The sequence below is a fragment of the Amblyomma americanum genome, chromosome 1 (genome assembly GCF_052857255.1).
Source record: "Amblyomma americanum isolate KBUSLIRL-KWMA chromosome 1, ASM5285725v1, whole genome shotgun sequence".
Taxonomy (NCBI): domain Eukaryota; kingdom Metazoa; phylum Arthropoda; class Arachnida; order Ixodida; family Ixodidae; genus Amblyomma; species Amblyomma americanum.
In genome coordinates this window covers 141,762,131-141,780,203 of record NC_135497.1, presented here as the reverse complement: position 1 = coordinate 141,780,203, position 18,073 = coordinate 141,762,131, and the positions used below count along the sequence as shown (strand labels likewise).

The 18,073-nt window shown below is 47.6% G+C and overlaps 1 protein-coding gene across 1 annotated transcript; it reads left to right on the top strand.

Annotated features, from left to right (window-relative positions):
• Positions 1-938: 938 nt before the first annotated feature.
• Positions 939-17,837, top strand: LOC144113917 (tubulin beta chain-like). The gene is made up of 4 exons (XM_077647311.1): positions 939-1,220; positions 14,859-15,058; positions 15,361-15,797; positions 17,557-17,837. The coding sequence occupies exons 1-4, from the start codon at positions 939-941 to the stop codon at positions 17,736-17,738; spliced, it is 1,101 nt and encodes a 366-aa protein (XP_077503437.1). The 3' UTR covers positions 17,739-17,837.
• The last annotated feature ends 236 nt before the right edge of the window (positions 17,838-18,073 follow it).

The window sequence follows — 18,073 nt, the reverse complement described above, 5'->3', positions numbered from 1 at the left end:
GTCGTGTAACGCAGCGGCATCGAAATGTTTTCGTCATTATGTCTATGTGCCTTTATGCGCATGCAGATATGCCCCATGTGGCGACCCCACAGTTCCCTGTTCGGTGGCGCTCGTCTGCTCCGCATGCGTTCAGCATTAGAAACTGCGTGGCAGACTTGCTGGCAATGTTCCAGTTCACGCAACGGTAGTAAAATACTGACGGCTGTAAAGAAAAAAAAACCTGGTTTGTATTTTTCAGGCGGCAAGTATGTTCCCCGTGCCATCCTCCTCGACTTGGAGCCAGGAACCATGGACTCCGTCAGATCGGGACCTTTCGGTCAACTGTTCAGGCCCGACAATTTCATATTCGGTCAGCGTCTCTTTTAGCTTCATATCTCCGTTGCTGTTTTAGCATGTACTGATCAAGTTCAGCTCAACGTCATCAGCTGCACGTGTGTGCGCAAAGGTTCGTGGGGAGCCGGGCTTAATTCTAGCCGTCCCTAGCCGGAAGTTCCTTGCAGCAGCTGCTCTTAGCCCATCGTAGTGTTCGTTAGGTTCAGCCACAGCTTAGGGTTAACAAAGGTAACTCGATTTGCTCGTACCTGTGCTCAGAATCGGCATTCATAGTCGGCTGTATAATCTTGGCTGTTTCCACTCTTTCGGTGGCAAATTCGCTGCGTACAAAATGCAAGTTAACAGCAACTGAGGCGACCATTGCAACACGAAGCTTGCTGCCCTATGCGCCTGACATACGTTCCTGAGCGCTGAGTTTCCATCTTGAAATACGAAAAGTTATTTTATAAGGTCGGCGAATTTGATCTGAAGACCGCTTCACTATCATGCGACTGAAGAAAAATTCGCGTAGAAACAGGAAAGGTTTCAGCGCAAAGCGCCTTAGCGGCTGCCTTTTTGGTCAAAGCTTATTGGCTCGAAACAGCGGCTCCCAGCAGCGCGGGGATATGCAGGTGGCGTACATACGCGCGGTAACTTTCGCAGGCCAGAGCGGCGCCGGCAACAACTGGGCCAAGGGCCACTACACTGAGGGCGCCGAGTTGGTGGACTCCGTGCTGGACGTGGTGCGCAAGGAGGCAGAGAGCTGCGACTGCCTGCAGGGCTTCCAGCTGGCCCATTCCCTGGGCGGAGGCACCGGCTCCGGCATGGGCACGCTGCTCATCTCGAAGATCCGGGAGGAGTACCCGGACCGCATCATGAACACCTTCAGCGTCATGCCCTCACCGAAGGTGCGAATTCGTCGTGACAGCTTCCGCGCCGCCGGCACGTGTCTTAAGCCAGGACAGCATCAATACCAGCGAGACGCAAACTTTTGTGGAGGAAAAACGCTAAGCCGCCCGTGTGCTGTGCGATGTCAGTGCACGGTAAAGATCCCCAGGTGGTCGAAATTATGCCGGAGCCCTCCACTACGGCACCTTCTTCTTCCTTTCTTCTTTCACTCCCTCTCTTATCCTTTCCCTTACGGCGCGGTTCAGGTGTCCAACGATATATGAGACAGATACTGCGCCATTTCCTTTCCCCAGAAAACCAATTATTATTATTATTATTAATATTATTATTATTATTAATATTATTAATATTATTATTATTATTATTATTATTATTATTATTATTATTATTATTATTATTATTATTATTATTATTATTATTATTAAACTGCCGTCAGATATGAAGGCATGTGGTGACCTCAGCGAGCTTTCTTTCTTGATGTCTACCTACTACGGTGGTATCGAACACCGCACTCGCGCGTGAATGTGCGAGACTTTACGTCACCCACCGCTGCTGCCAAACGAATGGCGCGAAAACAGCTGCAGAGTGCAAGCGCACGACGGCCGTGACCTTAAAGGGACCATGAAATGGTATATACTGAGGTTAGGAAAAGCGCACGAGCGATCGCTATTCCATCACTCGTCACCGAACAGCAAAAAAATTATAAGCTAGCTTCATTAAAAGAGTATAGACATGTAAATTTAGTTGCGCGTTTTGTTCTTCCATATGATGCTTTAGGCATTATAATACATGGATCATCGTCTGGTATTCGCATACAACCGCTAAATCACTGAGTACTGAATTCCTTCCCTCATGCTGTTTCGGTTTCATCAACCGAACGATGGTTGTGGCATGTAGTTCGACTTTAGGTCATGTGAGGCACGAAAAAAACTGCAATATAAACGCTGACACGTAGTTTTAATTCACTGTAACGCTTAAACAAGCCTGCTTCAAGAGCTGGAATAAAAACAAACGACGTATCAGCAGTCATACTGCCGTTTTTTTCCTGACTCACGATACTCCAAGTCCAACTACACGTCACAGCCATCGTTCGGTTGATGAAACCGAAACAGTATGAGGGAAGGAATTGAATTATATATTATTTATCGGTCGTAGGCGAAAACAACGCGGCGATACATGTATTCTAATGTCTAAAGCATCATTTGAAAGCAGAAAACATGCGAGCAAATTTTTGGTGTCTACAGCCCTTTAACACCGAAGATATCGGCGATTAAAAATGATGCTTCTTAGCTTCCCTCAACTCTTACACAACGACGTGCCGAAAAAAAAATGGCTAGCGGTTTATCATTGCTAAGCACGAAATAGTGCGCGAAAGCATGGTGGGCCACCCAAATTTTCAGGGTGGGCCAAACCCATTCTGGGGGTGTCGCATGTCGGTCCCGAACGTAGGTCAATTTTCAAATTTTAGGGGTGCCAGGCCAACTCTTATTTTTGGAGGTGGGCCAATTCCATTTCGAGACGAGGTGAAGCCTGTCTTCCACCTGAGCACAGCCAGATTCACCGGCAGTCGAATTCGGTCAAGGTCATTCGAAGGGCAAATTTCGGGCGTCCTAACCATGTTTGGGACATTCTTCATGTGCCATATCAGGGCCGCCGTGGTGGCTAAGTGGTTATGGCGCTCGGCTGCTGGCCCGAAAGACGCGGGTTCGATCCCGGCCGCGGCGGTCGAATTTCGATGGAGGCGAAATTCTAGAGGCCCGTGTACTGTGCGCTGCCAGTGCACGTTAAAGAACCCGAGGTGGTCGAAATCTTCGGAGCCCTTCACAACGGCGTCCCTCATAGCCTGAGTCGCTTTGGGACGTTAAACCCCCATACACAATATACACCATCATGTGCCATGCCATGTGTTGCTGTCCTTACCCTGCAGGACCATCCCCAGAATTGAGCTTTATTGCCATGCACACCCATTTCCTTACTGAGTCTGGCTGAGGCTTCATTTTCTCCGCGTGAGACATCGTCGAAATCGTTAGGGGTTGGCTAGAATTGCTTTCGTGCTAATAGAAAACAGGTCGGGGCTGCGCAATCCCGCCCACGCCACCTGAGCATGCCCAATGGGCAGTGGGCGTCAGTCTGCCCACTGACATCTTTAGGGTAGGAGCGGCTAAGTATAGTGCGCTAAGGCAAAGAATGCGAGGTGAGCTGTCGCCCTAGCAGACTGCGAGTCAGTGCGAGCAGCGATTTAAATAGAAATTGTAAATTATAGACATGCTGCACCATCATCATCACCATAAGCCTGACTAGGCCCACTGCAGGGCAAAGGCCTCTCCCATGTCTCTCCTATTAACCCTGTCTTTTGCCAGCTGCGGCCACCGTAAACCCGCAGACCTGCTGCATGTTTGCAAACAAACAAGGTGTCACTGCAGTCGCTAGCGGGCTCGCGGTAGGCTTGTAGGCGCGTTGTCGGTTTCTGCGAATCACCAAGTGGTTGATGCTGTTGATGCTTTGAACTTCGTAATTTCTCGAAGTGCACAGGCTCGCGTTGACCACGTACGGCCTATTCAGAGATATTGTTTGGCACTGTGTGTTGTATATATGATCAGTTGCAAACAGAAAGCGTTGCTGCCGTTGATTTCTACGCTAGACGTGGAATAAAATAACCACTTTTTGACGCTCTGTACTAGCCGGAATAATTCCACTTCGGGATAGCAGTGAGGAGAAGTTCTGGCTTTGTTTCGGCGGAGCAGACGTGCGCTCACCGTCACTTGACACACGTGCCGCGCAGCGAGGCAAGTGGGGACAGCGTCGTGTCTCCAGTCTCTTCTGTCGCGTGTAAGCGCTGCTTTTCGCCACAAGATCATGCACCAACGAGGCCGATTTGTCACCTTATTAAAATGGCCAAACTGATCGCAATTTTTTGTGCAGTAGAAATTTAGAAAATTACGCTTTTTTGATGTGTGGGCGTCGAAGATTGAGCGAATCGCTCTTCTGGTGGCCTCGGCGCATCGCGAATTCCACGGGTTTCCGACGGCGGTGCACCACTATCTCAGTATCCCTTGGAAGCGGAATGATCAGAAGATCAGAGGTTCCATTGATTGCAGTGCCGCATTTCTTTGACCAAAAGAAAAAGCTACGAGGGTGAACGAAGCAAACGAGAGAATAAACTTTAAGGTTGGTTTTCTCAGCTTTCACGTTTTCTACGATTGGCATCACTCATCCCTTCGTAATTTCGTAACGAATAAAAATAGAATGATTCTATTTGCTGCGCATAAATCCTGAGACGTTGATTTATTTATGGTTTTGTTTATGAAGGTTTAACGTCCCAAAGCAACTCAGGCTATGAGGGACGCCGTAGTGAAGGGTTCCAGAAATTTCGACCCCCTGGGCTTATTTAACGTGCGCTGACATCGCGCAGTACACGGACCTCTAGAATTTCGCCTCCATCGAAATTCGACCGCGGCGGCTGGGATCGAACCCGCGTCTTTGGGGTCACCAGCTGAGCGCCATAACCACTGAACCACCGCGGTCCTGAGAGATTGAGTAGTGTAATAAATCTGACAATTTTTTGTACACATGCAGTAGCATGTTGAAGTTATTTTTCTAAGAAATGTGTTTACGTAAATATGCATGCTAGAGTTTAACTTTTGTTTCCATACGTACTTTGCATAAAAAAAAGAACAGTAGCGTCATCACACAAAGCAGGGCTTTGTGAACATGCTGGCATAAAAAATTTGCGCACTTTCTACTTAATTATTCCACACCCGGAGATGACTTGACGACGGTGTTAATTATAATAACCCAACATCTGTACCAGCCAGCTGAAAATAAAGCACAGCACTGAAATTAGCATAAAAAGTTCACAGTTGTGCCAAATTTGGTTACATCTCATGCATAAATAACGAAAATACTTTCAATTTCCGCGTCTCCTCTCAATCTCGCTGCATTGTTTCACCCGACAGTTTCTGTTAGTGTACCCCCTAAATGAAACGTTTGCATAGCCGCCGCGGTGGCTCAGTGGTTATGGCGCTCGGCTGCTAACCCCAAAGACGTGGGTTGGACCTCGGCCGCGGCGGCGGTCGAATATCGATGGAGGCGAAATTCTAGAGGCCCGTGTACTGTGCGATGTCAGTGTATGTTAAAGAACCCCAGGTGGTCGAAATTTCCGGGGTGCTCCACTACGGCGTCCCTCATAGCCTGGGTCGCTTTGGAAAGTAAAACTCCATAAACCAAACCAAACCAAACCGAAACATTTTCCTAGCAACGCAGGAGTCTGATTGAAAGACGCAGGGGCTCAAGCCGAAAAATTCCACTCGCCTGCAACTACGTGTGCTGGACGCAGCTTCGTGTGCTCTCATCTATTTGCGCTAGCTTTATGAGATACTTTGGAGGCCGTTGTCATGCGATGGCAAAAACGAAGACAAAAGCACGCTGCAACTCGGCACCTGGGGTGAAGAAGAAGAAGAAGAAGAAGAAGAAGAAGAAGAAGAAGAAGAAGAAGAAGAAGAAGAAGAAGAAGAAGAAGAAGAAGAAGAAGAAGAAGAAGAAGAAGAAGAAGAAGAAGAAGAAGAAGAAGAAGAAGAAGAAGAAGAAGAAGAAGAAGAAGAAGAAGAAGAAGAAGAAGAAGAAGAAGAAGAAGAAGAAGAAGAAGAAGAAGAAGAAGAAGAAGATTCGCTCGGCCTCTCGGCACCTCTTGGCCACCGTGAGACGACCAGCTTGGCTCTGTTAGGAGGACATCGTTCGACCCCGTGGCGTTCGTCCTGTTCATCGCTGCCCCGACGGCTCTGCTCTGCTGGGAACGATCGGCTAAGTTTCGGGTGGCTGATTGTGGCATTTTCTCTCTGCGTCTTTGCGCGGTAAGGCAGTAAGCCCGGACTATGTCCACCCAGTCTCCCGGCCAGGGGAGTTCCCTCTGGTCGGCTTCTCTGTCAACTGATCTCCTACCGTTGGAAGCTTTTTTGCGCAGTGGTGTCGGCAGTATCCCTGTCGCGCTGGTGCCTAAGGATGGTGGTGCTATCAGGATGAACAACCCTGGTGCTGTTCGGGCTGCTCTCCAGTCGACTACTTCTCATTATGAGTCAATCTCAGAGGTTCGCCAGTTTGGACGCGGTGGCATTCTGTGCAGATCGCCAGACCTCGCCTCTGTAAGAGATTTACTAAAATCCTCATCCTTTGCCTCCCTTCGGGTAAGTTCTTTCATCCCTTCTCATCTGGCGTGCACGAAAGGTATTGTACGAGGTGTAGACTCTTCCCTGTCTCCGGCAGAGACTCTTGTGCTTCTGTCGGCTGCAGGTGTTGTTGCTGTGCACCGCTGTAGCCGGGATGTAAACAACGCACGGATGCCCACTGAATAAGTGATTGCTACCTTTGCCGGCACTTCCTGCCCCTCTGAAATCAAAGCATGGCCTCTAATTTTTCGGGTAGACCCATTATCATCTCGGCCTCTGCAGTGTAACAACTGCTGGCGTTATGGACATAGCGCTGGCGGTTGCAAATCCAACTTGAGGTGTTGCAACTGTGGGGATGGTCATGCAACAAGCACCTGCACTGAGAAGAATGAGAAGTGTTGCCTTTGCGGTGGTGCGCACTCTGCAAACTACTCAAATTGTCCCTCTCGAGCTCAGGAAATTCAAATTCTGGAAATAATTGACAGGAAACGCTGTTCGCGCCGTGACGCTATTTCAGAGGTCAAGGAACGTGCCCGCGGTTATGCCGGTGTGACCGCTCGGCAAGGTGTCATGCTAGACTCAACGCTGTCCCAGGCAATTGCGGCTGCTGCGGAGGCTTCGATGTCTAAAATGGTAGAAAAGATTGTCGCAAGTGTGTCGGAGTGCTTTACAAATGTTCTAGCGACTCAGATTACACATGCCGTGCAGGCTAGTTTGGCACCTCTTTCGACAACAATTCCCTCTCCTCTTATCCGGTCTCAAATTCCAGTAGCATCACAACCCCAGGAACTAACTTCTGTCCCTTCCGCTGTACCTACCTCGGGTACTTCGAGGGATGTTGATATAATGTATGATTCCGAGATGGTGGAGCCTGATGCGCGGCTTCTTAAGCGCAGTGGGTCCCCCATGTCTCATTCGTTGTCTTCTCAGGGCACCCAGCCCAAATCAAAGAAGCAGCAGCTTGGCACTAAACCCAAGGATACCATTTTGGAGCAGGCAGTTGCTGCTGCTAGACTTTCGCAACCATAGCGTCGTTGCGAGTTCTGCAGTGGAACTGTCGCTCTATTCTTTCCGCTTCCACAGACTAAAACTGCATTTCTACTCAGCTTAATCCGGATGTCATAGTTCTGCAAGAAACGTGGCTTTCAACTGACAAACATTTTCATATCAAAAATTACCGGTCATTTCGCCTAGACCGCCAGTCAAGAGGCGGGGGTTTACTAACTTTAGTCTCTTCAAAATTTTGCCACAGGGCTATGGTATCTCTTCAACAAATGTCTCCTGACTGTGAGATTTTGGCGATAGACTTTGTACTTCCTCGGTGCTCTCCCTTTTCAATAGCAAATTGTTATTTCCCCAATGGAGTCCAGGATGTTAGACCTCTGGATTTTTTACTCGTAAACTGTAAAAACCCAGTTCTCGTGGCTGGGGACTTCAATTCTCACCATGTGTCTTGGGGTTTTAGGACTAATTCATGCGGCAAGCGCCTTTGGGACTGGGTTTCTGATCACAACCTGATGTGCTTAAATTCAGGATCGGCCACTTATCTTCGCTCACACACTCAATCTGTTTTAGATCTCACGTTCATTAGTCCTGGAATTGGCGTAACGAATTGGTCGACAGTTGATAGCGGCACTTCAAGTGATCATATACCTATTCATTTTGATATCATATGTCGTGTTACTCCGGCGTCTTCTCAGTTGCGGTCACAGGTAAATTATGACAGATTTCAGACGGCGTTGCGCTCTGCCCTTGCTCCAGGGTCTAACATCGCCGAGGTCCACCAGTCAGTAAGAATATGTCTGGCTATTGAGGAAAGCCGTAAAAAGTCGGAGTTCCTGGTGAGGCCAATAAAAGGGAATTCTTCTAACTGGTGGAATGCGGACTGTAAAAGAGATTACAGGCGGAGGAAGGCAGCATGGAAAAGCTTCTTCATAACCAATGTCCGAATAACTGGAGTGATTATAAATTTATTGCAGCCACCTTTAAACGCACAGTTTCTCGCGCAAAGGAAAATATGACTCAGAACACTTCGATTATCTTTCAAAGGCGGGCAACCGACGTGCACTATTCGGTTTTCTACGGTCGAGGAAACAGCTCATGTCCTCTCATAATTTTCAGTCGTTAGTTATGTCACCTGTAAAAGCTATCCAGGCGGTTGAATTAATAGCCACAGGCCTGCAAAAGCGGTTCTCGTCTTTACTACCTATGCGACCATTGTTGTTTGCACCAGTCGTACCAAATGATAATGCCTCACAAGTAAATCTATCAGAGCTTTCACAAGTTGTCCAGAGATTGCCAGCTGCTGCTTACTGGCCCTGATGGTGTTACCACAAAGATGCTCAAGTTTCTATTTGAAGAGTCTCCCAACTCCTTATTGCACCTAATAAACTACTCTCTCAAACACGCTTGGATACCTTCTGAGTGGAAGCTGTCCAAGGTGATCCCTTTACTTAAAAATCAGGGTGGAGGCTATGAATTGGATAATATTAGACCAATTTCTTTAACATCAAACGTGGTAAAGTTGATAGAAAGGTTGTTACTAATTCGGGTGTCAGCCATTGTGGACCGCAAAAGTATACTCAGCCCGTGCCAACTCGGTTTCCGGCCACGGTGTTCGATATGGAATATACATGCTGATCTTGAGAGCAGAATTCTCCTTGCTCATCGTCAACGCCTGGTCGCGGCTTTGGTTACGTTAGATGTCGCCAAAGCTTACGACAGTGTAGAACACTCCATCCTGAATCATAGGCTACAGTCTCTTCAATTTCCAGATTGTATAGTTGCATGGATATCTGCATTTCTTCATAACAGGGAATTCTTTTGCGTCCATAATGGTGTTCATTCAGAGAGGTATAGACAAACGCGAGGTGTACCGCAAAGAGCTGTTCTTTCTCCTGTGCTCTTTAATATTCTGTTAAGCTCAATTCCTCTCCACCGCCATGTACGCACTTACGTCTATGCGGACGACATTGCGTTTTTTGCTGCTGCGCCGGATATACATTCTCTGTATGGTCTGTTGCAGTCATATTTGAATACACTTGAGCACTGGTTGAGCGCATTACACCTGAAGTTAAATGTTGGCAAGTTCGCTACTCTTGTTTTCCCTCTATTCACTCCTGTAGTGGTCTCTCTCACTTGCCAGTTAAAAATAATACCGCAGGTTCAATCCCTAAAATACCTAGGGGTCATTTATGACAACAAACTCACCTGGCGACCTCACATTGACCATGTCGCGGCGAAATGGGCTCGTGCCGTGGGCATGTTACGGAGATTATGTCATCACCGGTACGGCATGCGCAGAGATGCGCTATATTAATGATCTACATAATGTATGTCAGGCCAATTTTAGAATTTGGATCAGTGTTGTTTTCAGGCTCGGCTACATATAAACTTCGCCCTCTCGTCCTTTTAGAGAGGGAAGCACTTCGCATGTGCCTCGGCCTTCCAAAATTTGTGGCTATCAATGTGCTGTACCTTGAAGCCCGCATTCCGTCTCTCTTATCACGACTTCAATTTTTAACTGTGCAAACTTACCTCAGGATCTATGAATCCCATTTCCACCGTTCCCAAAGCATTTTCTGTTCTCAGCCGACCTCCTTTTTTGGTGTCCCCTGGTCTAGTTTCAATTCCCCTCAGGTAGTGTTTGTGCAAAGATTACTTCAGCCTTTAGATGTAAACATTTATGATATCCTTCCTGCGCTTCGGAATGGGCCCACTATCCACATTGTTTTCGACGACATATTCCCAAAAAATGCAAAACTTTTGCCACCGAGTATTCTAAATGGCCTTCTAGAAGATCATCTGAGGACCCTACCAACCGATATAGCAATAGCCGCTGATGCATCGCAATGCAATGAAAAAGCAGGTGTGGGAATATTTTGCTCCCATTTAGACTGGTCCTTTTCTCTGCGCCTTCCAGATTTCACCCCTATTTTTCAAGCAGAGTTTCTAGCAGTTGTACTTGCTCTACGCAAGCTAGACCCCTCTATTACAGCAGTTGCAGTAATTACTGATTCTTTATCTTTGTGTTCGTCCCTCGCTGCACAGGTTGACGGTCCCATTTTATCAACTTTCTTATCCCTACTTCCTCCGCATTTGAGCCTTGTTCATTTAGTATGGGTTCCCGGCCACAGCAGTGTGACAGTAAATGAGATTGCTGATAATCTCGCAAAGGCTTCTCTCAGCGGCCCCGTGTTGCCAATCATCCCGGCTACAGCCTACATTACAGCATCTAGATTTCGGCGACGTGCGTTTTTAAGCACGCAAGACACATCACTTTTAACATCGGCGGATTATGAGCACCTTAAATATTATTGGAACAGGAAAATTTGTTGCTCTCGGCAGCTTGAAGTATCACTGACGAGGCTACGCTGCCGCATCCCCCCTCTAAATTTCTATTTACACAAGTCGGGTTTGGCGCTCTCTCCCCTTTGTGCATTTTGCCGTGAGCCAGAATCTATTGAACATTTTTGGCTGTATTGTCGCCGATTCAACTCACTGAGAAAAAGGTTGCTGGAGGAGCCCTTGCAGCATCTTGGCCTTAGTTTGAGCAGCCCGCTCTTGCTATCATTTGGCGCCACCACATTTGGGTTCAGCCACAGATCTGTTTGCACCGCTGTTCAAAGTTTCCTGATAGAATCACACCGAGTGCCTTGCTAAGTGTTTCAACCTTTTCTTTTCTATCAATTATTACATTTTGACTAAATCATTAATATTTATTCACTCTCTTTATTATTATTCTTAAAATTTTAAAATCAAAACACTCATCCCTTTTCTGTTCATGACGAAAAATTCACCGGTGTTATGCTCCCACGTGCTTTTCCTTTTTGTTAACTGCGTTCAGGTGAATAGCCACCCGATTCTTGGCCGATCCCCCAGTGTGGATATGTGCCATCTTTTGATAGGCTAACAACAACAACAACAACAACTCGGCAGAGAAGAAGAAAGGGCCCTTCTTTTCTTTTTAATCACTCGTAAATTTCACCCAAGGCAAAATAGCTTGGCACCATTTACCCTGTTCTATGGGGTCTCCCCACTGAACCCTGGCCATTCCCCCGTCGTGGGTATGTGCCATGTCACGAAGGCAACAACAACAACGGCCCTTAGTGTCCATTGTGCTGATACGACCCGACGCTGTTCTACGGCTGTTCTATGTCGCCTCCCGCTTCATCTGGCCTCGGTGCTGAAGCGTGTCTTGGTGCTGCTGATCCTGTAAACTCCTGGTGAGGCCGTTCCGCGAGTGGGGGATTTGGCCAGGATTTTTCCCTTTTGGATGTAGGCTTCATGTTTCCTAGGCTTACGGACATGGCTATGTCTTCCTCGGGCACAGGTCCGGTAGCCTGGTTCGCCAGTTTGCCTAAATTCTTTTTGCCAAGAGTATCCCTGTGGCTCTGGTCCCTGTAGGAGATGGTTTAATTAAGATCAAAAACTCTCATATGATCCAGGAGCAGCTGAAGGCAGCGACCATTCGATATCTTGAGATTTCCGAGGTTCGACCATTTGCCAAAAGAAGAATTCTGTGCAAGTCACCTGATTTGGATTGTGTTGCAGACTTGCTGCAGTGCACCTCTTTTGCCTCACTCCCGGTGAAAGCGTTTATTCCCGAGCAACTCGCCTGCGTAAAAGGAATAATCCGCGGTGTGTATCCCTCCGCTACGCCAGAAGAAATTCTTGGACTTCCATGATGCCGGTGTGGGCATCCTCTCAGTTTACCGCTGCAACAGAGGCTGGAGGCTCTCGTATTCCAACTGAGTCGGTTATAGCAACTTTTGCGGGCTCCTCTTGCCGATGGGAAATCAGTCTGGCCCATTGTCTACCGTGTTGACCCACTGCAGCCCCGTCCATTACAATGTAAGAACTGCTGGCGTTTTGGTCAGAGTGGCAAATCTTGCAAGTCGGCAACGCGCTGCCGCGTTTGCGGCGGTGCTCATGCTTCAGACGTCTGCACTTCCAAGTCTGATCACGCAGCTGACGATCCCTATTTGATACGATGCCCTATTTGATTAGAAGCATTGTGCTTTAAAGGTGAGCGTGCCCTTGGCCGGTTGGAGAGGATCAGCAAAAAAAATTTGGTATGAGTCGGGACACTTTGCTCTTTCTGTATAAGACCTGTGTACTTGAATTTGGCTCTGTTCTCTTTTCTGGGTGCACAAGGTCCAAGCTTGAACCCCGGTTTGTTATTGAGCGACGCGCTCTGCGCCTTTGCTTAGGTCTGCCTAAATCAGTTGCTAACGCTGCGCTGTACTTGGAGGCGCGGATACCTGATCTAAATTTGCGGCTCAGCTTCTCACTGTGCGGACGTTTTTAATGTCTTTTGAGCCTGTTCCTGAATTGGCTAACCCTATATTTACAACGAACCCATCTCTATTCTTTGGTAATTTTTGGCCTAGGTATAAGCTTCCTCAGGTTGTGTTCACTAATTCCCTGCTGTCAAAAATTTGTGTATCAATAAATTCTGTAGTACCAGTTAACCACCGCCGGGCTGATACTGTAGTCCCCTTTGACGACACCTTCCCAAGGAATGCTAAGAATCTGCCTGCAAATGTTTTAAATGGGCTTATTAAGGAGTGTCTGGATAATTTCCCTAACCATACTGCCGTTTTTACAGACGCCTCCCAGAAAAATGAAAAAGCAGCCATTGGCATTTACTCAAGGGCTCTTGAATAGAGTTAATCATTTCGGGCTCCTGACTATACCCCTATTTTTGTCGCCGAGTTTCTGGCCATTGAGTTGGCCTTAATAAGGAATCCCTGCAATATCTCTCAGGTTGTTATATTTTCAGACAGCCTTTCCGTCTTGATAGTGCTCGAAAAATCGAGAGATACTCCTATGAGCCGTTCCCTTCAATTTCTTGTTCCACCACACATTACAAAAGTACGCTTTCACTGCGTCCCTAGGCACTGTGGCATTGCTTCTGATGAGAGAGTTGATTTTTTTGCAAAGTCCGCCCTTGGTGGACCTATTGTCCCGTTCGTCCCTAATACTGTCTACTTGACTGCAGCCAGCGTCTCCACTACTTGAGCCATGAGCCTCTCCTTGCTGCAGCGAATTTTCAACACCTGGCATTTCCTTGGAGTGCGCGGATGTGCAGTTCAAGGCAATGTGAAGTGTCCACGACCCTACTGCGCTGCAGAATACCGCGACTAAATCTCTACTTATGTCGATCAGGGATATTTCTGACCACCCTCTCTGAGTCTTTGGCGAAATTGAGTCCATAGATCACTTTTTCCTCTTTGCGGTTAACTTCTCGCCGTACAGCTTACTTAGAGATCCCCTCGCTCGACGGGGGCTTGCTCTATTTATTCCTCTGCTAGAATGAGAATTCCCTGCTTTTTCATTTCCGTTTTTTTTAATCTTGATTTTTAATCAAAATTCGAGTCTAGGTCACAAAATTATCCAATTACACCACTCCTTGGCCATGAGTGCGTTTGTATCAGCATTGCACCCTGGCCAATCCCCCGCCGTGGGTATGTGCCATTAAGCCTGAGGTCATCATCATCGTCATCAACTCGGGCAATGCGATCGCGTCTGCTTCTTTCAAAACAAGGTTCGCGATCATGCACCGCCTCATGAAACAGCTTATGACATATGATGCAGTGAAAAAGCACGTGGCTTTTAGCACACGTACAGAAACATGCCCACGTGGCCGTGCAAAAACGACACAATTTAGCAGACTTCTTTCTACACAGACCAAGTAATTATGTCGGCCATATTAAGAAATGGTCTGAAGTGAATATTAAGTGCCATGAACGCGGCTTTATATGATCGTATAACTTCCACACACGTTTAAACATTATATGCTATCAACAAAAGACCGCATTCCTTGGTGGTGATTCAGCCTGTCAGCGCCCAGTGAACACCAAAACGGCTCGACGTGATAATTACGTGCGCAGACATTTGTGTTTTTTTTTTCCTTAAGCAATTATAAGCGTACTATGCTGATGTTCAGGAGAATGAACGCAACTCCCCAGCTACGAAGTACATTGCCTGGAAGCGGCGATCGAGGCCCAGACTTCGCGCTTTACTACCGTGGCCCATTCCTTAATGCGGTATCTATCAGCGAGAAACATATCGAGGCGCGGGCATGATGCAGTTGCGCAGTCCCGCCAGCAGCTGCAGCAGCTGGTGGGCACGGGCAGGCGGAACCTATTTTGCCTGCCGTGCCAAAGGCGCTACTGACATCAGCGCCACCGCATCTGCATGACGTCGGGGCGTGAAGGAGGTGTGTGTAGGGTCCACGCAGAGCTTTTGAATTTGACTCGAATTAATACTGACAAAGGCCACCTCTACTGATCGCTGCCCTAGAATTTGACCATCAAAATAATTTCTTGTCCCTTTAATGCTCGACAATGGTAGCGAGAAATCGAAGAATCACAGTGCTTAAAAATGAGAAAATTTTTCTTGTGCATAGATGTGGTAGGCTTTGCACCACGTCGACAGAAAGTGCGAATTCAAGCGCATTCAAAACTGCAGGTCTCCGACACCGTCGTCGAGCCCTACAACGCCACCCTTTCCGTGCACCAGCTGGTGGAGAACACCGACGAAACCTACTGCATTGACAACGAGGCGCTATACGACATCTGCTTCCGAACCCTGAAGCTCACCACTCCCACATACGGGGACCTCAACCACCTGGTTTCTGTCACAATGTCCGGAGTCATAACATGCCTCAGGTGACGAAGCTTTCTTTTCTCAGGGATCGTAGTCTATTACTGTCACTCGACATCTCTATATGCGAAGCTGTAGTGAGTGGCACCGATCACTGCCGTCGACGAATGGCCTGATGCCCACAATGGCCACAGGCGCTTAGGCCTGCAAACTACTTCACCACACCTGAGGAGGGAATAGCTTGTGTTGTGTATAACTTCGTAGCACAATTGGGGACATGAATGGCGCGGCGCCTGGAGGCCCTTGTTCGCGGTGCTTAACGCAAAAAAAAAGTCTTAAAGCAACTTAAGTAACCATACACACGCAGCTTTCCCGGCCAGCTGAACGCTGACCTGCGCAAACTGGCTGTCAACATGGTGCCCTTCCCGCGTCTGCACTTCTTCATGCCCGGCTTCGCACCACTCACGTCCCGAGGCAGCCAACAGTACAGGGCGCTGACCGTGCCAGAGTTGACGCAGCAGATGTTCGACGCCAAGAACATGATGGCCGCCTGCGACCCCCGCCACGGCCGCTACCTGACGGTAGCCACCATCTTCCGCGGCCGCATGAGCATGAAGGAGGTCGACGAACAGATGCTTAACGTCCAGAACAAGAACTCGAGCTACTTTGTCGAGTGGATCCCGAAAAACGTCAAGACCGCCGTCTGCGACATCCCACCCCGTGGCCTCAAGATGTCTGCGACGTTCATCGGGAACAGCACGGCCATTCATGAGCTGTTCAATCGCATTTCAGAGCAATTCACTGGTCAGTCATTTATCAGAATTGCTCGAATTACATTCTACTCATAGCACAGCATGCAGTTCACACGTACAATCTGCAGTTGCATAGAGCACTACTTCATCGTTCAAGGGCAACTTTGGGATTATTATTTTTTTTTAATCTTAAGGTGGCGCTCCCGTAATATTGCTTAAAGCCCTCTCTGTTCGTTGCAATCTGTTGTTAATAGAACTGTGAGTAAAACAATCATCAAAGAGCAGAAAGCAGAAAACCTAAACCAAAACAGGGGTGTGTTGGATGCGGTGTTCTTTTGTGACAAAGATGACGTCACAAACAGTGTCCGCAAAACTTTTGTACGCGCATTTCACTGACAAACCACAAGCTGCAAGGAACGACCCCGTTCATTAAACATCTCAGATGACAAGCGCGACATTTCCCTGTTCACCAAGTGCAGACCGTGTATCAAGGAGGGGTAATGTTTCCGACGTTACAAATTTAGCAGTGCCCGTAAAAATCACTCATAAAGAGGTAACGAAGCGGCCACCTTTAAAGAGACTCTGAGGACAAATTCAAGTTGGCCTGTATGGAAATGTAGCAGCGTTCTAATTGCGAAAGACACTTTTATCACTACTACGACTAAGGCTAGGCGAAAGGGAAAGAGATGGGCATTTGTTCCCGTGCCGTGGGGAGTGAGCTACCTCAGACCTAGAGTCACTCTACTCAGACCTAGATACCCTACACAATCTCTAGAGCTTCCCCCATTCAACCCTGCGCACCTCTAACCCGAACAGTGGACAACCCAAACGGGGACAACGGTCCGTCCCCTTCCCTAGCCAGGTAAAGGTCAAAAAATGAAATACAGATGCCGCCATCACCGACCGTTTTTGCAAGCAAACTACAGTGCTTCAAGAGTTTTCTTCCTTTTTTGTTTTTTGGTCGTGGATCCCTGAGGCTAGTCTACATCGCTATTCACTAAGCGGTGGTCACGAATTTCGCTTGTCTTGACGTCACGAGTTTGAATCGAGAAGCGGGAAAATTTTTAAATCCAATTTTCTCGACATAATGCGTATTTTGTTGCCGGATAAACATCTACATACCCCAAAAAGAGCCGAAAATCGATTTTTACTAAAAGCAAATGTCGGATGTAGTTACGCCCTTTAGATGGCGAGCGTGTGTGAGCACTCCCTCCTCACGCTAATCCGCGCCGCCGCTCAGCATACAAAAGAAAACTTGGATTATTCCACTTCTGTTGCAAGTTTAGGCAGGCCTATTTTTGGACGCCATCGCTAAATCCGATCCTCATGATCGAGAAAGGCGCTTTTTGAAATCGGATACTCAGGAATTATGGACAAAAGTATTTTTAAGCGTGAAGCCGTTCATGAACGCAGTTTTCTCGTATAATGCAAGATTTCACTAAAACAATCAATATATCCGCAGATCACCCGAGGCAGTCTCTTAGTTTTTTTTCTATTCACGTTTTCGCTATCTTCAAAAGCGTTCCGGTGCGATCGCTGGAAACACTTTAAAAGGAAGATTTTGCTACATATCAGAATAATGGACCATTACCTTCAATATTTCCTTAACAGTGTCTTACAATTTTCCAATTTTCAAAATTTTTGCCGGAGAAAGCTGGACTTGTTGGCGCAGAAACAAAAATCCGAACAGCTGGGTAACTTGGTGGAAATAATTCGGACGGATAGAATTGAACTAGCTGTATAAATTCCGCTGCAATTCGTGAAAGCCTACAAAAACAACTAATATTCGTGGTGCCCGTCTTAATTTGCAGCCATGTTCCGCCGCAAGGCCTTCTTGCACTGGTACACTGGGGAAGGCATGGACGAAATGGAATTCACCGAAGCAGAGTCCAACATGAATGACCTGGTGTCCGAGTACCAGCAGTACCAGGAGGCCACAGCCGACGACGAGGGAGAGTTCGACGACGAGGACGCCCTCGCCGACACTGCCTGAGACACCGCCACCGAAATTCCCATTTGGCTTGCAGAGTTCCGATAAAATAAACGATGTATATTAGGCAAGCCAGGCTACTGGCCATGGCGAGCATTTGGTTTTACTAGAAAAAAAAATTGTTTGGTGTGACGCAACACGAAACGATATATATTCGCAATAAAGTCCCAGCATGAGTTGGAAATAACGACGAGAGCAAGGCTGTTCTATCACTTGGAGGCGTGTAAGTTCCTGTTCTTGTTGCTTGGCAAAAAGAGGGCGCCGCTACTGATGGTGACAGCGCTCCATAGCGCCACAACGAATGCAAGTATGCTGGCGCTACCAACGCGAACGAGGAC